The 17,220-nt window shown below is 37.2% G+C and overlaps 1 protein-coding gene across 1 annotated transcript; it reads left to right on the top strand.

Annotated features, from left to right (window-relative positions):
- Positions 1–2,018: 2,018 nt before the first annotated feature.
- On the top strand, positions 2,019–15,297 carry rasl11a (RAS-like, family 11, member A). Its single transcript, XM_022213023.2, has 8 exons — positions 2,019–2,633; positions 5,957–6,013; positions 6,450–6,532; positions 9,580–9,620; positions 9,833–9,962; positions 10,133–10,208; positions 12,946–13,022; positions 14,798–15,297. Exons 1-8 carry the CDS (start codon positions 2,477–2,479, stop codon positions 14,942–14,944), a joined length of 768 nt encoding a protein of 255 aa, XP_022068715.1. The 5' UTR covers positions 2,019–2,476; the 3' UTR covers positions 14,945–15,297.
- Positions 15,298–17,220: the final 1,923 nt, after the last annotated feature.

The following is a 17,220-nucleotide window of genomic DNA, read 5'->3' as shown; positions in this document are numbered from 1 at the left end:
GACCGTGTCCCTCGAGGGGCTTTGTGGGGGGCACTGCGGGAGTATGGGGTCCTGGGCTCGTTGCTACGAGCCGTTCGGTCCCTGTACGACCAAAGTGAGAGCTGTGTCCGCATACTCGGCACTAAGTCAGACACGTTTCCGATGGGTGTTGGACTCCGTCAGGGCTGCCCCTTGTCTCCAATCCTGCTTGTGGTTTTCATGGACAGGATTTCAAGGCGCAGTCGTGGTGGGGAGGGTTTTTGGTTTGGGAGCCTCAGGATCGCATCTCTGCTTTTTGCGGATGATGTGGTTTTATTGGAGTCCTCTGACCGTGACCTTCAGCACGCACTGGAGTGGTTTGTTGGTCAGCAGTAATGCGGGCATTGTACCGGTCCGTCATGGCAACCCGGTCTCACGGGGATTCGTGAAACTGTCACGTAAGTTTTAGTTTCGGTTTCGTGCGCACCAACACGATTTCGTCATGTTTTTCGTGCCGCTCACCACGAAATGTTTTTCGCTGTGGTAATCACATCTGAAAGTGGTTTATACCGGCGGATTCATGACGATCTAAGCTGTCCATCGGCGTATACTGCTTGTGTGATCGCGTTTGCGGCCGCCGGCCACCGGACATTCTTGAAATTCCTATGCAAATTGGTAAGTGTACCACCGGCTTATGGTTAGGTTATGGTTAGGTTATGGTTAGGGTTATGGTTAGGGTTATGTTTAGGGACGATGTCATGCAAAATATAGCGTTGGATTCGCCACGGTTTTACATTAAAAATATAATATACACATTCTTTTGAAATACGTTCTGAGTGGCACGAAAAGTCCGCCGTTTAAAATACATTGGTGCGCATTTCGTGGTGAGCGGCACGAAAAACATGACGAAATCGTGTTGGTGCACACGAAACCGAAACTAAAACTTATGTGACAGTTTCACGAATCCCCGTGAGATCGGGCTGGTCATGGTGAAGAGGGAGCTGAGCCGTAAGGCGAAGCTCTCGATTTACCAGTCCATCTACGTTCCAACCCTCACCTATGGTCATGAGCTTTGGGTAGTGACCAAAAGAACAAGATCGTGGATACAAGTGAAACAAAATGAGCTTCCTCCGTAGGGTGGCTGGACTCAGCCTTAGAGATAGGGTGGAGAGCTCAGACACCCGGAGGGAGCTCGGAGTAGAGCCGCTGCTCCTTCGCATCGAAAGGAGCCAGTTGAGGTGGTTTGGCCATCTAATTCGGATGCCTCCAGGGAGACTTCCTTTGGAGGTTTTCTGAGCACGTCCGTCTGGGAGGAGACCCCGGGGGAGACCCAGAACTCGCTGGAGGGATTATATATCCCATCTGGCCTGGGAACACCTCAGGATCCCCCAGGAAGAGCTGGAAGGCGTCGCTGGGGGGAGGGACGTCTGGAACGACCTGCTTCGCCTGCTGCCTCCGCGACCCGGCCCCGGATAAGCAGAAGAAAATGGATGGATGGATGGATGGAGTGTCTTTTTTTTTTAACAGTTAACATGCTAAAAAAAATCTGGCGGAGTGTACTAAAAATAATAATTTATCCGTTATTCAGTTCTTAATATATGTAATTTTCTTTGAAATAGTGGCAAATATCTATTAAAAACACGATTCTTTACTGATTGAAATACAGTTACATATATATATATATATATATATATATATATATATATATATATGTTTTTACAATTTTGGCTCTTTTTTACAGTTCACACGTGTATTTGTATTTTTTTCTGTGATTACACCGATTTATTTTTTTTATCAATTTAACAAGATTTGGTAAATCAGTACAATTACAGTAAATTGTAAGAGAGAGAGAGAGAGAGAGAGAGAGAGAGAGAGAGAGAGAGAAATGCAAGCAAAAACTGTTCTTAAAAACATTACTATTTATAAGGTGCTTGACTGTAAAATGGGCACTAATGGTCTTCCATACAATCATGAAAGTCAGTAAAATGATGAGTAAATCACTAAATTAATTATTTTAAAGCCTTTTGGCTCATATAAGTCTATGTTGGTGTAATGAAACCAACTTTAATCGTGACTATAAACCTTAATTTCCTGGTTTCTTCATTCTCTCTGGTCTCCCGGGTCTCTGGAGGAAGCTTCATCTTCCTCTTCATCCTCTCCGCCTCTTTCTGCGCTCAGACGCTTCTGGACTTCGCTGCGAATCGGACGGGACACTTTTTATTATCACTTGGAGGTTAAAGTGGAACAGTGGCGTGAAAAAAAGCTCACCAGAAGATCCACGGAGGAGTCAAAAGTTCATCCCTGAGTGGAAGAAAAACTCGAACTGGAAGAATTATTGGAAAACAACTGGAAATTTCGGACGAACTGTTTCGGACCCTTGAGGGATTTTTCCAATAAAACTGCAGCAGATCAGAGTCCAGGAGGGTTTACAGAGCATGGTGGGACTTCTGGACTGAGATCAGAGATCTGGACAGAGATCTGGACTGGTTTTGGTCTGGTTCTGCTGGATGTGGTCTAAATGCGGCTGGCTGGAGACTTTGCACCGGGAACCATGAGCGGCAGCGGCTCCGGTAACTTTCTGCTGGTTCCGATCCCAGAGTTCCCTCTGCTGGACTGTGTCCCCAACAAGACGGTGAAGATCGTGGTTCTAGGAGCCAGTAACGTGGGAAAAACCGGTACGAACCCCGTGACCGACCAGAACCGGAATCTTCAGCTGAAATCCAAATAGTTTTTCGCTGAAGTTGAAAATTAAATTGGGATTTTAAACATCCCATATTAATATAATAATGATATTGAACCCAACATCCTGCAACTTATTATCTTTAGAAATAACTTATGTAAAAAGCAAAACTTGAAAATAAAAAGCAAACATATTGAAAATAAATAACCAACATTGATCGACAGGGGGCGACAAATCACATTTTTGCATTAACAAGTTTCAAAGTTATAAAGCTTTAAATCAAAAATAAACAGCAGTGGAGCAGAAATGAAACTTTTTATTCAAGTAAAACCATAATGTAGAAATATGTAATCACAAGATTCATGCATTTAATTATTTTACCTGAAGCAAAATGTACTTAAACTGTCATTTATGTGTGACAGTATTGATGTTTTCTTTAGTTTGCAGTTTTTAATGATGCCACAGTTTAAGTTAAAAAACACAGAGCATCGCATTTTATAGGTTTTGCAAGCAAACTTTTAATCTGAAAGGTAAATAAATATAAATGTAATAAAGTGACTCAGTATTTAACTAAAGGTGTAGTGGAGCAACACAAAATGGAAATATAAAAAAATAATACTATTAAATCAGTCACTTATCATCACATTTCAGCCACGATTTAATCAGAATAATAAAAATTGAGAAATTAGCACATCTGATATGAGAAAATAAGTAAAAAGGTTTGGTGGTTTAATGTTAATAGTTCACAACGTTACAGGTTTGTAGCACCAGTGTGGACTTTAATGGATAATAAAATGTCACATTTTGCAAGTTTTTCACTCAAATCTGCAAGCTTTAATAGGTAAACATAAACAGTGAAGTGATAAAAATGAAAGTTATGGTGGAGTAGAGGAGTAAAGAAGCAGAAACTGGTAAATAATTAACCCGTACTAAAAAACTACACTGAGATAGCTGTATTTGTCATTTGATAATGGATTTGACCACTTTAGTTACTTTACAGATAAATTAAAAAACATCTTCACTCTGTACATTACAGTTAATTCTCCAACAGAAGATAAATTGTTAACAATTTTTTTACTAGATAATAATTATTATTATTTCAATCTATAAAAACATTTTCATGACACATGTTGTATGAACACTGTAGAAAAAATATGGAAAGTTAGTATATTTTTAAAAATGCTCATGAACAATAAACAAATTATGGAAGACTGAATTAAACACGAGAAATGTTGCTAAAAAATTCATGGTCAAAATAAAACATGATTTCCAATTTTGGCCATTTTTTTGTAAATTAATATATATATTAGTGACATTAATTTGTTTTTAGTAATTTAGCAGAACATGATTTCCAGTTTGGTCTTTTTTTGTAAATTTATATCTATTTTTTGTGATATTACAAGTGTGTTTTGAGTAACTAAATACAATATGGAATATCAGTACAATTGCAGTAAAGAAAAATTTTTTAAATTATTATATTTAACATATTTTATAGTCTACTAGAGAAAGTTTATTGGGCTTTAATAGGCTTCCATACAGATCATGAACTTCAGTGACAATAAAAGTAGAAAATGGTGCTTAAAATGACAAGAAATTAAGCATTTTAAAGCTGTTTGGCCCAGAGAAGCACAAAATGGGTATAATTAAGCACTTTATTATTGGATTAAAGCTGAGTTCTCCAAGTAAATGTGATTAGAGAGCAATTTAATCAGCCATTTCAGATGTTTAAAGGGAAACTAGACACACGAAAACCATGTATGAGTGATAATGGAAAGCTAAGAGTGTGTCTGACACTGATCTGAGATAGACTAAACACCAGAGTTAGTGGATCATTTATCTGCCTGGGGCTAAGAGGAGGATTTATAATTTGTAATAAACCTCCAGGAATAATTACAGCTGTAGAGGAGCAAACTGGAAGACTTAATAAGAACTTTTATAAGCTGATAAACCCAAAACATGTAAAAATGCTTCTGCTTTATCTTCCCTGGAAGTCTTTTTCACAACTAGACGGACTAAACACTTTGATCTGACGAACAGCGGAAGCGGCGACTCATAAATCAGCAATTTTAAACTATTTACATGTCCGAATGAACAAAGACCTCTTAAAGAAGACGTGATGCAGCTGTGCAGATTTTAAAATCAGCTTGAGGAGAAACTATGAGCTTCTAAATAACTGCAGAATCTCAGTCTCTGGGGTATTTTTAGCATAATTGTGTCAGGTGGAGCAGAGCGTCGCCTCGTGATTTTATGGGGAAACAGAAGTTAACAGAATGGAACAACAAGCTGCTGGAACTGGAAAAATATTAGTTTTTAAATTAATAATAGACAATCTGTGCTATAAAATTAGAATGTTTTGTTAAAAAGACAACAGCACTTTACAGAAAAGTTTAGATGAAAAATACCATCTAGTTGCTTTCTGGGTATTGTAGGAGCTGCAGTTTTTGGGAGTTTGGTTTGAAGTTTGGAGGCAAAATGTCAGCATAGCTCATATCTTTTCTGCTGGGATTAAGTTATTTAATGATATTTTAAACATATAGCAGAGAAGGCAACAAAGGAACGAACCCAAATTTTCTCAAACAGCTCAAAAAAAACCAAACCAAAATACACATAGGAAGAAAGACAATAACCAACCAACAAGGACAATTCTCAAATATTTAACTTCTGTCTGTATGTTCTGTTTTAAAAAATACACATTCTCAGGATGAGTTTCTATATTTTTGTACAATATATAAAGTTAATCAAACTTATTTATTTATTATTATTATTTATTTATTATTTATGTGGGGTAAAACTGAATCTCTTTTTAAAAAAACTAAAAAAAAAGTAAATTCTGTTGTAATTTGGAATTTTTTTCTTAAAGGTTGTAGACTTTTTTTTGTGAGTCCCCTGCTTTATAAAATCAAGGCACTAAATTTATCCAGTGGCCTTTTAAATGAGTAAAACCCAGAGATTTAGCCTTAGTATCTTGCAAAAATAAAGGCTAATGGAGGAAATAAAACTAAAAAGGAGCTGGAAAAACCAAGATGAGGCAGTCATTTACCAACATGAGATGAGACAACATTAGATTCTTGGCTTTGGTGAATCTTTGTTTCTATTTGGACTTTGTTTTTTTTGTTTGTTTGTTTGTTTGTGCAGCTCACCAGACAAAAGAAAAAATCCAAAATATGTGTCAGGGAAAAGGGAAATTCAAGTAGTGTTTGGTGAGAGTGGGGTGTTATGTAGGTCAATATGTTGCAGCAGGTTGGAAGGTTTCTCTGATGCTGTCAGGACCAATAATTAAACCTCATATTATTGCAATTGTTTTTGTTTCTTTTTAAGCTTTAATTGTCCGGTTTCTGACCAAGAGGTTCATTGGAGATTATGAAGCAAACACAGGTGAGTTTCTGTCAATGTGACCCCATTCATTGATTGATTCATTCATTGATTGATTCATTGATTGATTGATTGATTGATTGATTCATTCATTCATTCATTCATTCATTCATCTGAAGTCTCCAAGAAAGCAAGTATTTTGTACTGCGGCAGCAGCTAAAACTGACTAGCAAGCAAGACTGTTAATTTAAGGAGCTCATATGTTGCTATTGGTTTTCCCCCCTTCCTTTAGTGTGTTTTTTGTGTGTAAATGAAAGAAAGACTCTGCCTGAAACACCTTGTTTGGAGTTCAGGCTGTCACTTATCTACATCACTGTAGATAATCAACGTAACATCTGCCTACTGAGTAGTTTGGCCCTGAAACAAGCAACTTTTTGGCAGTCCAGCATTATTTCCTCTGTTGATACTCATAGATCTGTGGATCTTTGCATCTCTGCAGGAGCGCTCTACTCCAGGAAGGTGACACTGGACGGGGAGGAAGTGTCGCTTCAGATCCAGGATACTCCCTGCGTCACCCTCCAGGTATCTCATGGACACAGTCTTTAGTTGAAATAAAGAGAAAAACTGCATGAAAACAACTAAATATGATTGCAGCTGCAGCACACAGACAGCTGATGTTAAAAGCATCAAGTGTGGCACTGCTAAAATCAGCATCTTCTCTTTAATCTTGGCCACATTATAAAGCATTTCCTTAATATTCCTTTCATCCTGTTGCTGTTTAACCACAACACCAGGAAGTACAGATATGATATTTATAGGTGACAGTCATGAGTTGCTGTTGTGGTGCGAGATAAAGCAGCCAAGCGGGGGAAATCAGAACACTCTGCCCTGCAAATGTAGGTTTAACCCTTAAATGCACCAGTGATTGGACCCTACACTCTTCCATAATTGGGTCAAAAATGACTCGTATAAGAATCAATTATGTTTATGCCATTCTGTTTAAAAGTAGCCATTTGCATTATTGTTTGATATTATTTTTTTGGTACATACTTCATTGGTACTGACTTCATGTTTGAAATATGTAAAATTTTCACTTTATAACAGATTTTCATCATTTAACATGAAGAGTATTATATAGAAAAGCAATAGAAGAATGTCAAAAATCATTCCTACATTACATACACTAATGTTAGCTAGCTTAGTTAGCTAACATTAGTGTATGCTTATTTAGCTCGCTAACTAGCTAGCTTAGTTAGCTAGCTAACTAAGCACAACATAACTGCATGTAATGTAGTTGTATGCAGGGCTGTGTTATTATATCTGATTCCATTTTGTTGTTTTTCACAGTAAAGATCAGGGATGTCAAACTCATTTTAGTTCAGGGGCTACATGCAGCCCAATTTGATCTCAAGCGGGCCGCACCAGTGAAATCAGAACATAATAACTGATCAATAACCACAACTGTAACTTTTTCCTTTTGCTTTAGTGCAAAGGAGTACATTCTGAAAACAAAAACTGTCGTTTTACAAAACATTACCTGAAATTTCTTCAGAAAAATTAGTTCAAATTCAACAATATTATGCCTCAGCTGATCATACATATGTGCATTGTGACTTTCAGATCACAGTTTATCTGAACAATCTAATATTTTACTTTATGATCAAAACAACTTACTACAAAACAACTTAAGATCTAGAAATTATTCAAAATTGAACTTTTTACACATTTACAATTTACAGTTAATGTCTTCTCTGTAATTTAATTGCCAAGTATGCAAGTACAGACTGGCACGCCAGCCAACAGGCCGACATTAAGACAATAGTTCGGTTTCGCGTAAATGGACCTTTTCCTCCCAGTTGCTCACACCCTCCACCCCCCCTCATGCCTCTGCACCCCCTCATGGGGGCACGCCCCACACTTTGAGAAACACTGAATTAGCTGTATCTCCTCATTTAGCTTGTTGGCTAGCTTAGAGTGCTATGTGACTGTTACCATTTACAGTGTTACAGATAAAAAAAAATAATAAAAAAAATGTCTGTATTTCCTATTGAAATCTATTCTTTTTCCACTCTTGGAGTAACTAAAATCCTTTCATTTCAAGGTTTAAACCATTTCCCGTCTTATCTTTGATTGGTTCATTGGGTAAAAGGTTCAAAAGTCCATATCTCTTTCTTGCATCATTGGCTAATTAACTATCTAAAATTCCAACTTCCCAAAGTGTCCAAATTTGGACAATCGCAAGAGTGATCTTGGGTTATTTCAGAGTAATTCCAGGAATGTATTTGAAGCGAGAGTAAGTGACCTCAGGACGATCTGCTCACCGATGATGAATTTAATGAGTGCAACGTGCTGCTCAGCTGTCTGTTTACCAAACCAGGCCTCAGAGCAGCTCGTTTCCTCCAGCAGATAATGGACGGTGAGGAGTTCAGAGAGCTTCATCCTCAGTCTGATGCTGTAGAAACACAGAAAGGACAGTTTTCTTGGTAATCAGGCGAACTGAGCTGGTACAATGTGAATTGTTACTGACTTGCATCTGTGTAGTCTGATGAATTGTTACTGACTTGCATCTGTGTAGTCTGATGGGTTTGAAGTTGGTGCATTTCTTTTGGAAAAGAGCCTTTTTTGAAAAATCACCACTTGCTTGCTCATTTTATAATAGAGCTGCCACTATGGATTATTTTCTTAATTAATCAATTAGCTGTTTGATCTATAAAATGTCAGAAACTACCAAAAAAAAATCTGTGTTTTCCAAAACTCAAGATGACAAATGCACGCCAAGAGAAGACATAAGACATGGCTTTAAAAAACAGGGTTGCTATTAAACATCATTTCTTTTCTTGATACTCCGTCAGTTATTTTTCGATTAATCGATTACATGTTTAGTCTATAAAATGACAGAAACTGGCAAAAATCTGCATTTTCCAAAGCTCAAGAAGAAAAATGCAAGTTGTAACATGGCTAAAAAAGAAACTGTGCATTATCTACAGTATTACAGCTGCTATTAACAATTATTTTTGTTCTTGATTACTCTGTCAGTTATTTTGAGGTAAATAAAGAAACAAAAAATTTTCTCGATTAATTGATTAAATGTTTGGTCTATGAAATCTCAGAAAATGGCAAAAAAAATCTGCATTTTCCAAGCTCAGAATGACAAATACAAGCCATGACTTCGCTAAAATATTGTGAATTATCTATTAGGGCGGCTATTTATCATTATTTTCATTCCTGATTATTCTCACAGTTATTTTCTTGATTAACTGATTAGATGTTTGGTCTATGAAATGTCAGTAAATCGGGACTGAAGCACCCAAATGTGTTGTTTTGTTCAAGACATTCAGTTTATTGCCATAAAGGAGGAAAGAAACCAGAAACTATTCACATTTAAGAAGCTGAAATCAGAGAACTTTGTCTTTCTTCTTTCAAAAATACAGCAAATTGAATAATTTATTTTCAAAATAGCTAATTAATGATTGAATAGTTGGCATCTAATTGAAGAATAAATGCAGCTTCACTTCATACTGTCCTAAACAAAGCATTAAAGGGACTGAGTTTAGTTTAATTTCAACGATAAAAACTGCTTTTGTCTTGATTTCAACGATACTTTACACACTTCTTGTTTGTGTTTGCAGGACGATCCTGAGGGTTTATACTGCCAGGAGCAGATCAACAGGTCAGCATGAAATTTCTAGCACTTCAAAGTTCCTGTCAAGTAGCAGTTTGCATTAATAATGTAAAATTCACTTTTTAGGCTAATAGTTGCGTCCTGTAGCTACTAATTGGGGTTGTTTTGGTGCATTTTGTCGGTTTCTACTCCACAATGGAACAAGAATCTGAATTAAAGTTAACACAATCGGCTAATTTTTTTGTATTAATCTGTTCCAGGTCGATCTACTGGGCGGACGGCTACGTGCTGGTTTTCTCCATCACAGACCACAACAGCTACCGAACCATCCAGCCGCTGTACCAACATGTCAGACGCATCCACCCGTCTGGAAACATACCGGTCATACTGGTGAGGAAATCAGACATTTTCAGGCGTAATGTTGTGATTTATCGTCAGGGTTTTTTTTGATGGCCACCAGTTGTGTCTTTTCTGACATCAGTACAGAGCAGGCGAGGACAGCTACCTACTAACCCTAATCCTATAATCTAATCTATTCTGGAACCTGTAATCTGCTGCAGGTTGGCAACAAGAGCGACCTGCTCAGAGCCCGGCAAGTTCCTGCAGACGAAGGAGAGACGCTGGCAGCTTCACTAGGTGCAGTTTCTTCTTCTGCTAATCATGTTTCAAACACTTACATTTAATTTTGTGATCACACTTTTGAGGGTCTGACTGTTTTGCATTGGAAGTTGAGCAAAGCGGTTGATGCTGTGTTCAGATAACGTGATATTTTTGTCACTTATGTCAGATTTGGTGATTACAGAGTCGGAAACTTAACCGAGACACATGATAGACGACATGTTCATCAGCTTTCCATTGCAGGAACTTGCAAAAACTTCCACCTCCTTTTTGGCTTTCTGTTCCACTGTGGAGTAGAAACCGACAAAATGCACCAAAACAACCCCAATTAGTAGCTACAGGATCCAACTATTAGCCCAAAAAGTAAGTTTTACATTATTAATGCAAACTGCTACTTGACAGGAACTTTGAAGTGCTAGAAAAAATGCTGCTTGTTGTCTTCTACAAGTTTCCCCAGTTAGTGTTTGGTATTTACCCAGAAGTGGGGACTTTATTCCTCCCTAAAAGAGCTTCTACAAGGAAATCTCTTGCAGCCAGAACATTCACTAATGTTCGAGCCGTCCTGAAACAGCCTCCAAATTCCTGCAGTGGAAAACAGCTTACAGTTGTCATCAGGAACAAGCTGCCAGAGTTGGATCAGAAGTGAGACGTAAACAAACAATGGCATGTTCAGAAAAGTCAAAAAAATAAAGAAAAAGCGACCGTGAACTTGTCTGGTTTGCATTAGTCTTTCTTACACTTCATCAAGCTGCTTGCAGAAGAGTGTTTATGGCTTCTGATGGTCAAGATCCTTGACACATAATTAAAAACTTACTAAAACATCCTGACATTATTATCTTTTTGTTGCGGATGCTAACTTTGGGTCCTACGTCTTTAGAGTCTGGCTGTTTCTGGTTCACTATCATGTTGTCTGAACTTGGCTTAATGGAGTTTAGTCTGGAAAAGTGTTGTCAGCTACGTGTGCAGCTCAGTTTTGGACTCTACTGTTTCAAATGCTAACTAGCACCTAGTCAGAAACATTATGTATGGTAGTATTCCAATGGGAGAACCATGTGATGCCAAAGATGGTGCTAGTACAACTCAGTTGTCCCTTCCTTAGGTCTAAAAAATAAATTTTTTCGTGTTGTTGTAACTGAGGCACCATCAAAGCCTGAACATGCATTGGAGAAGGATAATCTGTGGAGAAAACTATTTTTAAAACCTTATTTCTTGGCAAAGGTACCAACGTTTTAAAGCAGTTTTGATCGGAATAGACTGGTGATTTTATACATGCTGATAGTACCATTGAAATTGAAACTACAGTTGCCAATTCATTCATTTAGACACTTGTTCTTGGACTTTGATTCAGTATAACGTCAAGCTGGAATGAGCCCAACTACTATTAACAGATCTGAACCAAAACTGAGACCTAAAATTTTAAATTTGCTTCAATTTGTGCAGTTTTTCAGTCTGTTTCTAGTTTTGCATAGATTAACCAGAGATTACTGGAAAATGGCCAACTCTAGGCTCTATAAGTTGAGGTTTTTTGGTTTTGTGCCTAGACATTCGATCCAAACTTTCAATCCTGATGGTGTAATCAATCACCAAGTTCTCACTTAAACAATGAAAATATCTCAGAGTCAAACTAATGGATTGACACAACAGTCTGTGCAAACATTCCTGGTTTCCAAGAGCTGTCAAGCCACCAACAGCTCTGAGCTCCAACGTCAATACACTCAGTACTGAAAATGTCTCAATGTTGTACAGAAACTGGATCAGAGAACTTTTGTTTGTGCAGCCAACAGAATTTCTACAGCAGCCAGTTTGCAAATGCGTAAAAGGTGGATGTTGATTCAAAACTGATCGACTTTGCTGTGGAAAAAAATAGAACAAACACACTGAATAAACACCAAATTGAAGTGAATAAGACTTAAATTATGAGCATTTAAAGAAAAAAACGTGTTTTCGTAGCTCAAGTTTGCAGAACTATGTTTATGTTTTACACCTTGAGGTCCAATAAAGTTTTATTTCAACATAAACTGCATACAGTTAACAAGAATTAATTAGTTCAACTGACTAAATATCCAATTTACATTTCCTTAACTCATCAAATTTAGTTATTTTGGAAGCATATTTGCAGATTTTAAATTAGCCTGAAATCTTTTGAATTTACCTCATTTGAATATATGATGGAGGCAGGTATGTGTTTTTTCACGTTAGATGGTCAAATCTGACGCAAACATGGCGACACTGAATTCTTCTGTGTCACACTTAACAACTTATAGTTATTTAATTATGCATTTTAATTACTCCACTTATACACTCACATATTCATATGAAGTTTATAGCTATTCCTTGTACTTACTAATAACTATAACTATAGATTTTTATTGTTTTAAATCTTAGGTGTGTGTTTGTCTGGTGATAAATAAAGTTGTTTTGAACTTCCTGGGTTTATTTTTAAAGCTAACAGTTGAGCAAAAACTTTGAAGAGAGAAAAATGTTGATGAAAAGAAGGTTTAAATTTGTGAAAAAAGGATTTCAAGAAGACAAAGCAAACGGTTATGAGATGCTTTAACTTGGAATAAAAGTAGGATAAATTAAAAGCTTAAATTTATGGAATTCAATAAACACCACCTCAGTCAGATGTTCTTGTTTTGTTGCCATGACATTTAGCCTTTTGTGCATTGAAACTAAATCCTGCTGCTGCCTAATGAGCAAGGAATGCTGAGTTGTCGGGAGATAAGAGGAGTTGATGTGAACTTTCTGCTTTCAGGAGGAGTTTACTTTGAGGCCTCGGCCAGAGAGAACCACGAGGGAGTCCATGGCGCCTTTCTGCATCTCTGTCAGGAGGTAGGTTCTGGTTCTGGGTTTTCATTTGTTGGTGTGAAATGTTTCATGTCAGCAGAGTAGGTTGGAGTCCTACTTTGATATTGGGATGCTGAATTCACCATTTTAAGGGCTTCTGTTTCCCACTGATGCCCACATAAATACCACATGTTTGTCTTTTTGGGTCTTAAAACAGCCACAATGTTCTGATCTGGATATTTGTTTTTCTGGGGGAGTAAGAGAAGCTCTCACTCAGCAGTTCACTGCATTCAGGGTGTATTTACACTTCTTTTTTTGTTGCTGTTGTTGAAGAGAGCAGATTCCCAAACCTCAGCTCTTAATTTAACCACGAATGCTTTAAAGCTGCACTAATCAATACTTAATTGAATATTTGCTTAAAAAGAGAATTATGTTGTAAATATGCAGCTCTCCACTGCTCTGTTGAGAGGTTTAGCATCTTTCAGCTTGTTTTGGTTTCCAGAACCAAAAACTAAGCTTTCATGAGCTACTTTTGGTAGCTCATGAAAGGTATTGGTAAATGCAGCTTTAAAACTTCACGTCTTCCACCAAAAGCCAACACTATATTTTACAGGTTTAAATAACATGATCAGTATTATAATTTAGCAGATTCTTCTTTTGCCCAGGTTGCATCTCTCCACCAAATTTGATCAAATTTGGCTTGAGAGTTTTTCTGTAAATGTGCTGATGGCAAACAGAGACACAAATATGTTGTTAGACAACAAAGAATTGTGGAATTTTTTTTACCTTTCAGCTGCAAAAACATTTTTGGTCAGTGGAAACAAACTGTAAGAAATTAACTGCTTATCTACACTACGTCAGTCGTTGTGGAGTCATGTTTGTGTCTGTTTAATGTTTTGGCTTTATTTTTGGTTGCTACTAACTCTGGAAGACAAATATCTGGCTCTGTAACTGCTAAATGCTCCAGTGTGTTCACCAGCTAGCTGCGAGCTCGCTGTGTCTGCTGTTTGGTGCAAAGCAGGTTGACTTTTGTTGTCCTATTTTGCAAAAAATAGCTGCCTGCTTTTTGCAAAAAAACAAAACAAAACTTGAAGTAGCATGATATTCATGATGATAAAACAAAGAAAAAAGAAAAAAAGTCACTGTTTGATTTCAGAATTTGGTACAAAGTTATTTTTCAGACCAAACTGTTATCACTAGGAAAATAATTGCTCATTCACAGTACGTCAGTACTTGTGGAGTCATTCTGAGTCATGTTTGTGTCCATCTGTTTAATGTTTTAGCTCTCGTTTTGGTTGGTACTAACTCCTAAAGGCAAATATCTTGCTCTTTAATGGTTAAATGGTCCAGTATGTTCCCCAGTTTGCTGCTAGCTAACTGTGTCTGCTGTTTGGTGCAGAAAAGGTCAACTTTTGTTGACTTTTTCTGAAAAAAATAGCTGTGAAAAAGCAAAAATAGTTAGCCACAACTTAATGTGAAACTCTGTGAAACTGTAGATTTGCATCATTCTGTCTAGAAATGACCCCTTTTAGATTGTTATAGATGGATAAATACTTTATTAATCCAGAGGGAAATTAAGTATTATTAAGTATTATCTGATTTTCTTATTGTAAAAATAGAATTTCACTCTACATAAGAAATTACATAGACATAAATTGCTTATATCTGCTGTTTTTGCAATATAATTTAGAAGCAAAATGGCATCCATGATGCTAAAAACAACATAAACAAAACATAGATCTAGTTAAAGTGGTGTAAAGTTAGTTTTCAGACCAACTTGTGGGTTTATTTATGACTTCTGTCCATTTTCTGACCTCCAGGTGATCCGAGCATTCGGAGGAGGTAATGGCGAGAAGCGTCGAGGAGGCCTCCACTTGGCCAGACCCAAATCTCCCAACATGCAGGAGCTGAAGAGGAGGTTCAGGCAGGTCCTCTCCTCTAAAGTCAAGTCCACCACGACCATCTGAAAACATCTAGTCAGACTCGTGGCAAAGCTAACGGCTGAAGTGGAAATAAAAACTGTCAGGAAGAGGTCCTGAGACTCGCTGAACTTCGGTTAAAGTGGTCAAAGCATTTCAAAGGGCACAAAGAGTCCCGATCACACGGACGGATAAAGACTGAACTGGCAGCTTCGCAGTTGACTCAACCTCCTTCTTCCCAGGATCAAGCCCAACCAGGACGCTGCTGAAACAAACAAACAGCTGGAGTTGTGTCATAAACTTCGCTGGTTTATCGTGAAGCAAAGCTCTCCAGGACGGTTCATGTCTTCGTGACTGAAGTGAATTAAATACGCCAAAACAATAAAGACTTGTCAACTTTATCCACTAAGTTTGTTTCATATTTTACATTTATGTCATATGAGACTAAATCTTTCATCTCTCACCTGTTGCTTTATATTCTTTAAGTCAATCCCCATGAGAATTACAACATATTTCAGGTTTTTAATTCCAAAATAAATGAACTGTGAGACACGAACTAAAGCAGGAAATGACCCCAAAACAAAAGCGTTCAAGGCTAAACACTGAGACAAACGCTGACATTTGACAGCAGGAAGGAATTCCATCACAGAAAAACAAGCCCAGAACAAACTCCCGACGTTTATGGGAGACCGTGACCGCCAACAATAAAATACAAGCAAGCTCAGCATCTAATTTACTTTTTAAGATTTCAAAATACACAACTGCATAAAAATGTCTGTACACGATAAAAAAAAATCTATTTAAAAACAAACAAAAAAAAGAACATTAACAATAAAAAATTAAAAGGTGTGCTCCAAATCTTTAACTGCCCCAAAGACGAAAAAGAGCAGCATAAACTTAAAAATGTACCTGAAGCTTTGGTCTTAAGTTTGAATGTTGTTGTTTTAGCTGAATTTTCCAAATTTATTGCCATCAAAAATATGATAAATTATTATGTTTTCATTTTGGTATGTTTTCATTTTTTTAAATGCAAAAAATAAAATTGGATTTTAATCTTTTCAATAATTCATCATACAATTAACAGCACTACAATGTGGCAAAAATGTAATAACAGATAAGACAGTTGAGCTTCCCCAGTTGGAAAATTACATTGGAACAAGTATTTTTTGTGTTACAAGTTCTCTAAAATGTCTGTAATATGCAAATGAGGTATTAACTAATCAAAAATGCATTGCAAATTACAAAAGCATAGTAAAAGTGCAGCAAAATATGCAAGGAATTGTATATTTTGAGTGTTTTTTTCCTATTAGTCTTACAGAAAGAATGCAGGAACCAGTGCTTTTGCTATAATTTTCCATAAACTTTAACCCGTTGAGCTTCAGTTGCGCTTCAGTGTCCCGCCCGCGGTACACTTTGAGATCTGCATAAGCAATTTGCTAAATGTCTGAAACTGCAAACGCGATTTTACAAACACTATACGCCGATGGAAAGCTTAGATTCTCATGAATCCGCCAGTATAAACCACTTTCAGATGTGATTACCACAGCGGTAATATAAACACATTTGTCCGACAAACAACAAATATCCATCCATCCGTCCTCTATACACGGCTTCAACGTACACAGCGCGACTCACATTTCCGGGTTCATTATTACACACAGATGAAAATATTCCACAAAAAACGGCCATAATCCAACCTTGAACATCCAGACGAAACAAGCCAGTAACATATTTTGTCCAAAACATGTCTTGAAGTCGGTATATACTCCACAAATAGGTCGTTTTCAAGGAAATACACCTCGCGATGCGCGTCCAATATTCCCTGTATTTCCTGTCATATTTTTATTTACAAATAGAATATTAGCGATTTTTTGTACTGAAAATGGCTGGAATTGACTGCAGCTTAAAGGGTTAATTAAACTACATTCATTTTAACATGAGCAGGCGGTGGCTTCCATAGCTCAGCTTTTTGTTTATGAATGCTTTCAGAAGGTGTCATTAGATTTGATTTAAATCCCCAAATTATCACCATAAAATTTGTAGTGCACAAGGATGACTTTATTTAGTATATGACATAATTGTGAATCCGTTTACAAGCCCATAACTGCAACCGAGTCAAGTTTTCCATCATTTCTCGGCCTAAATTATCCAAACTGTAGGTGTGAAAACACCTTTAATAGCTCTCAGTGCAGAGAGTTTTTAATTTCTGCTGCTTTTAACAGAGGGTTTAAGTGTCGTGTGGGGTAAACGTCAAAGGTTTTTTAATTCTTATCGAGGGGGAATTTCTGGACAGCTGCAAAACATGAGTTCTGTATTTACTGTAG

This window comes from Acanthochromis polyacanthus, chromosome 23 (assembly GCF_021347895.1).
Source record: "Acanthochromis polyacanthus isolate Apoly-LR-REF ecotype Palm Island chromosome 23, KAUST_Apoly_ChrSc, whole genome shotgun sequence".
In the NCBI taxonomy this organism is placed as follows: domain Eukaryota; kingdom Metazoa; phylum Chordata; class Actinopteri; family Pomacentridae; genus Acanthochromis; species Acanthochromis polyacanthus.
This window is presented reverse-complemented; position numbering and strand designations above follow the sequence as displayed.

Coding starts and splice junctions, on each gene's coding strand:
- rasl11a (XM_022213023.2), top strand. CDS start 2,477: ATGCGGCTGGCTGGAGACTTTGCACCGGGAACCATGAGCGGCAGCGGC. Junction 9,621..9,832: donor TGCCAGGAGCAGATCAACAG/GTCAGCATGAAA, acceptor AATCTGTTCCAG/GTCGATCTACTGGGCGGACG. Junction 9,963..10,132: donor GAAACATACCGGTCATACTG/GTGAGGAAATCA, acceptor AATCTGCTGCAG/GTTGGCAACAAGAGCGACCT.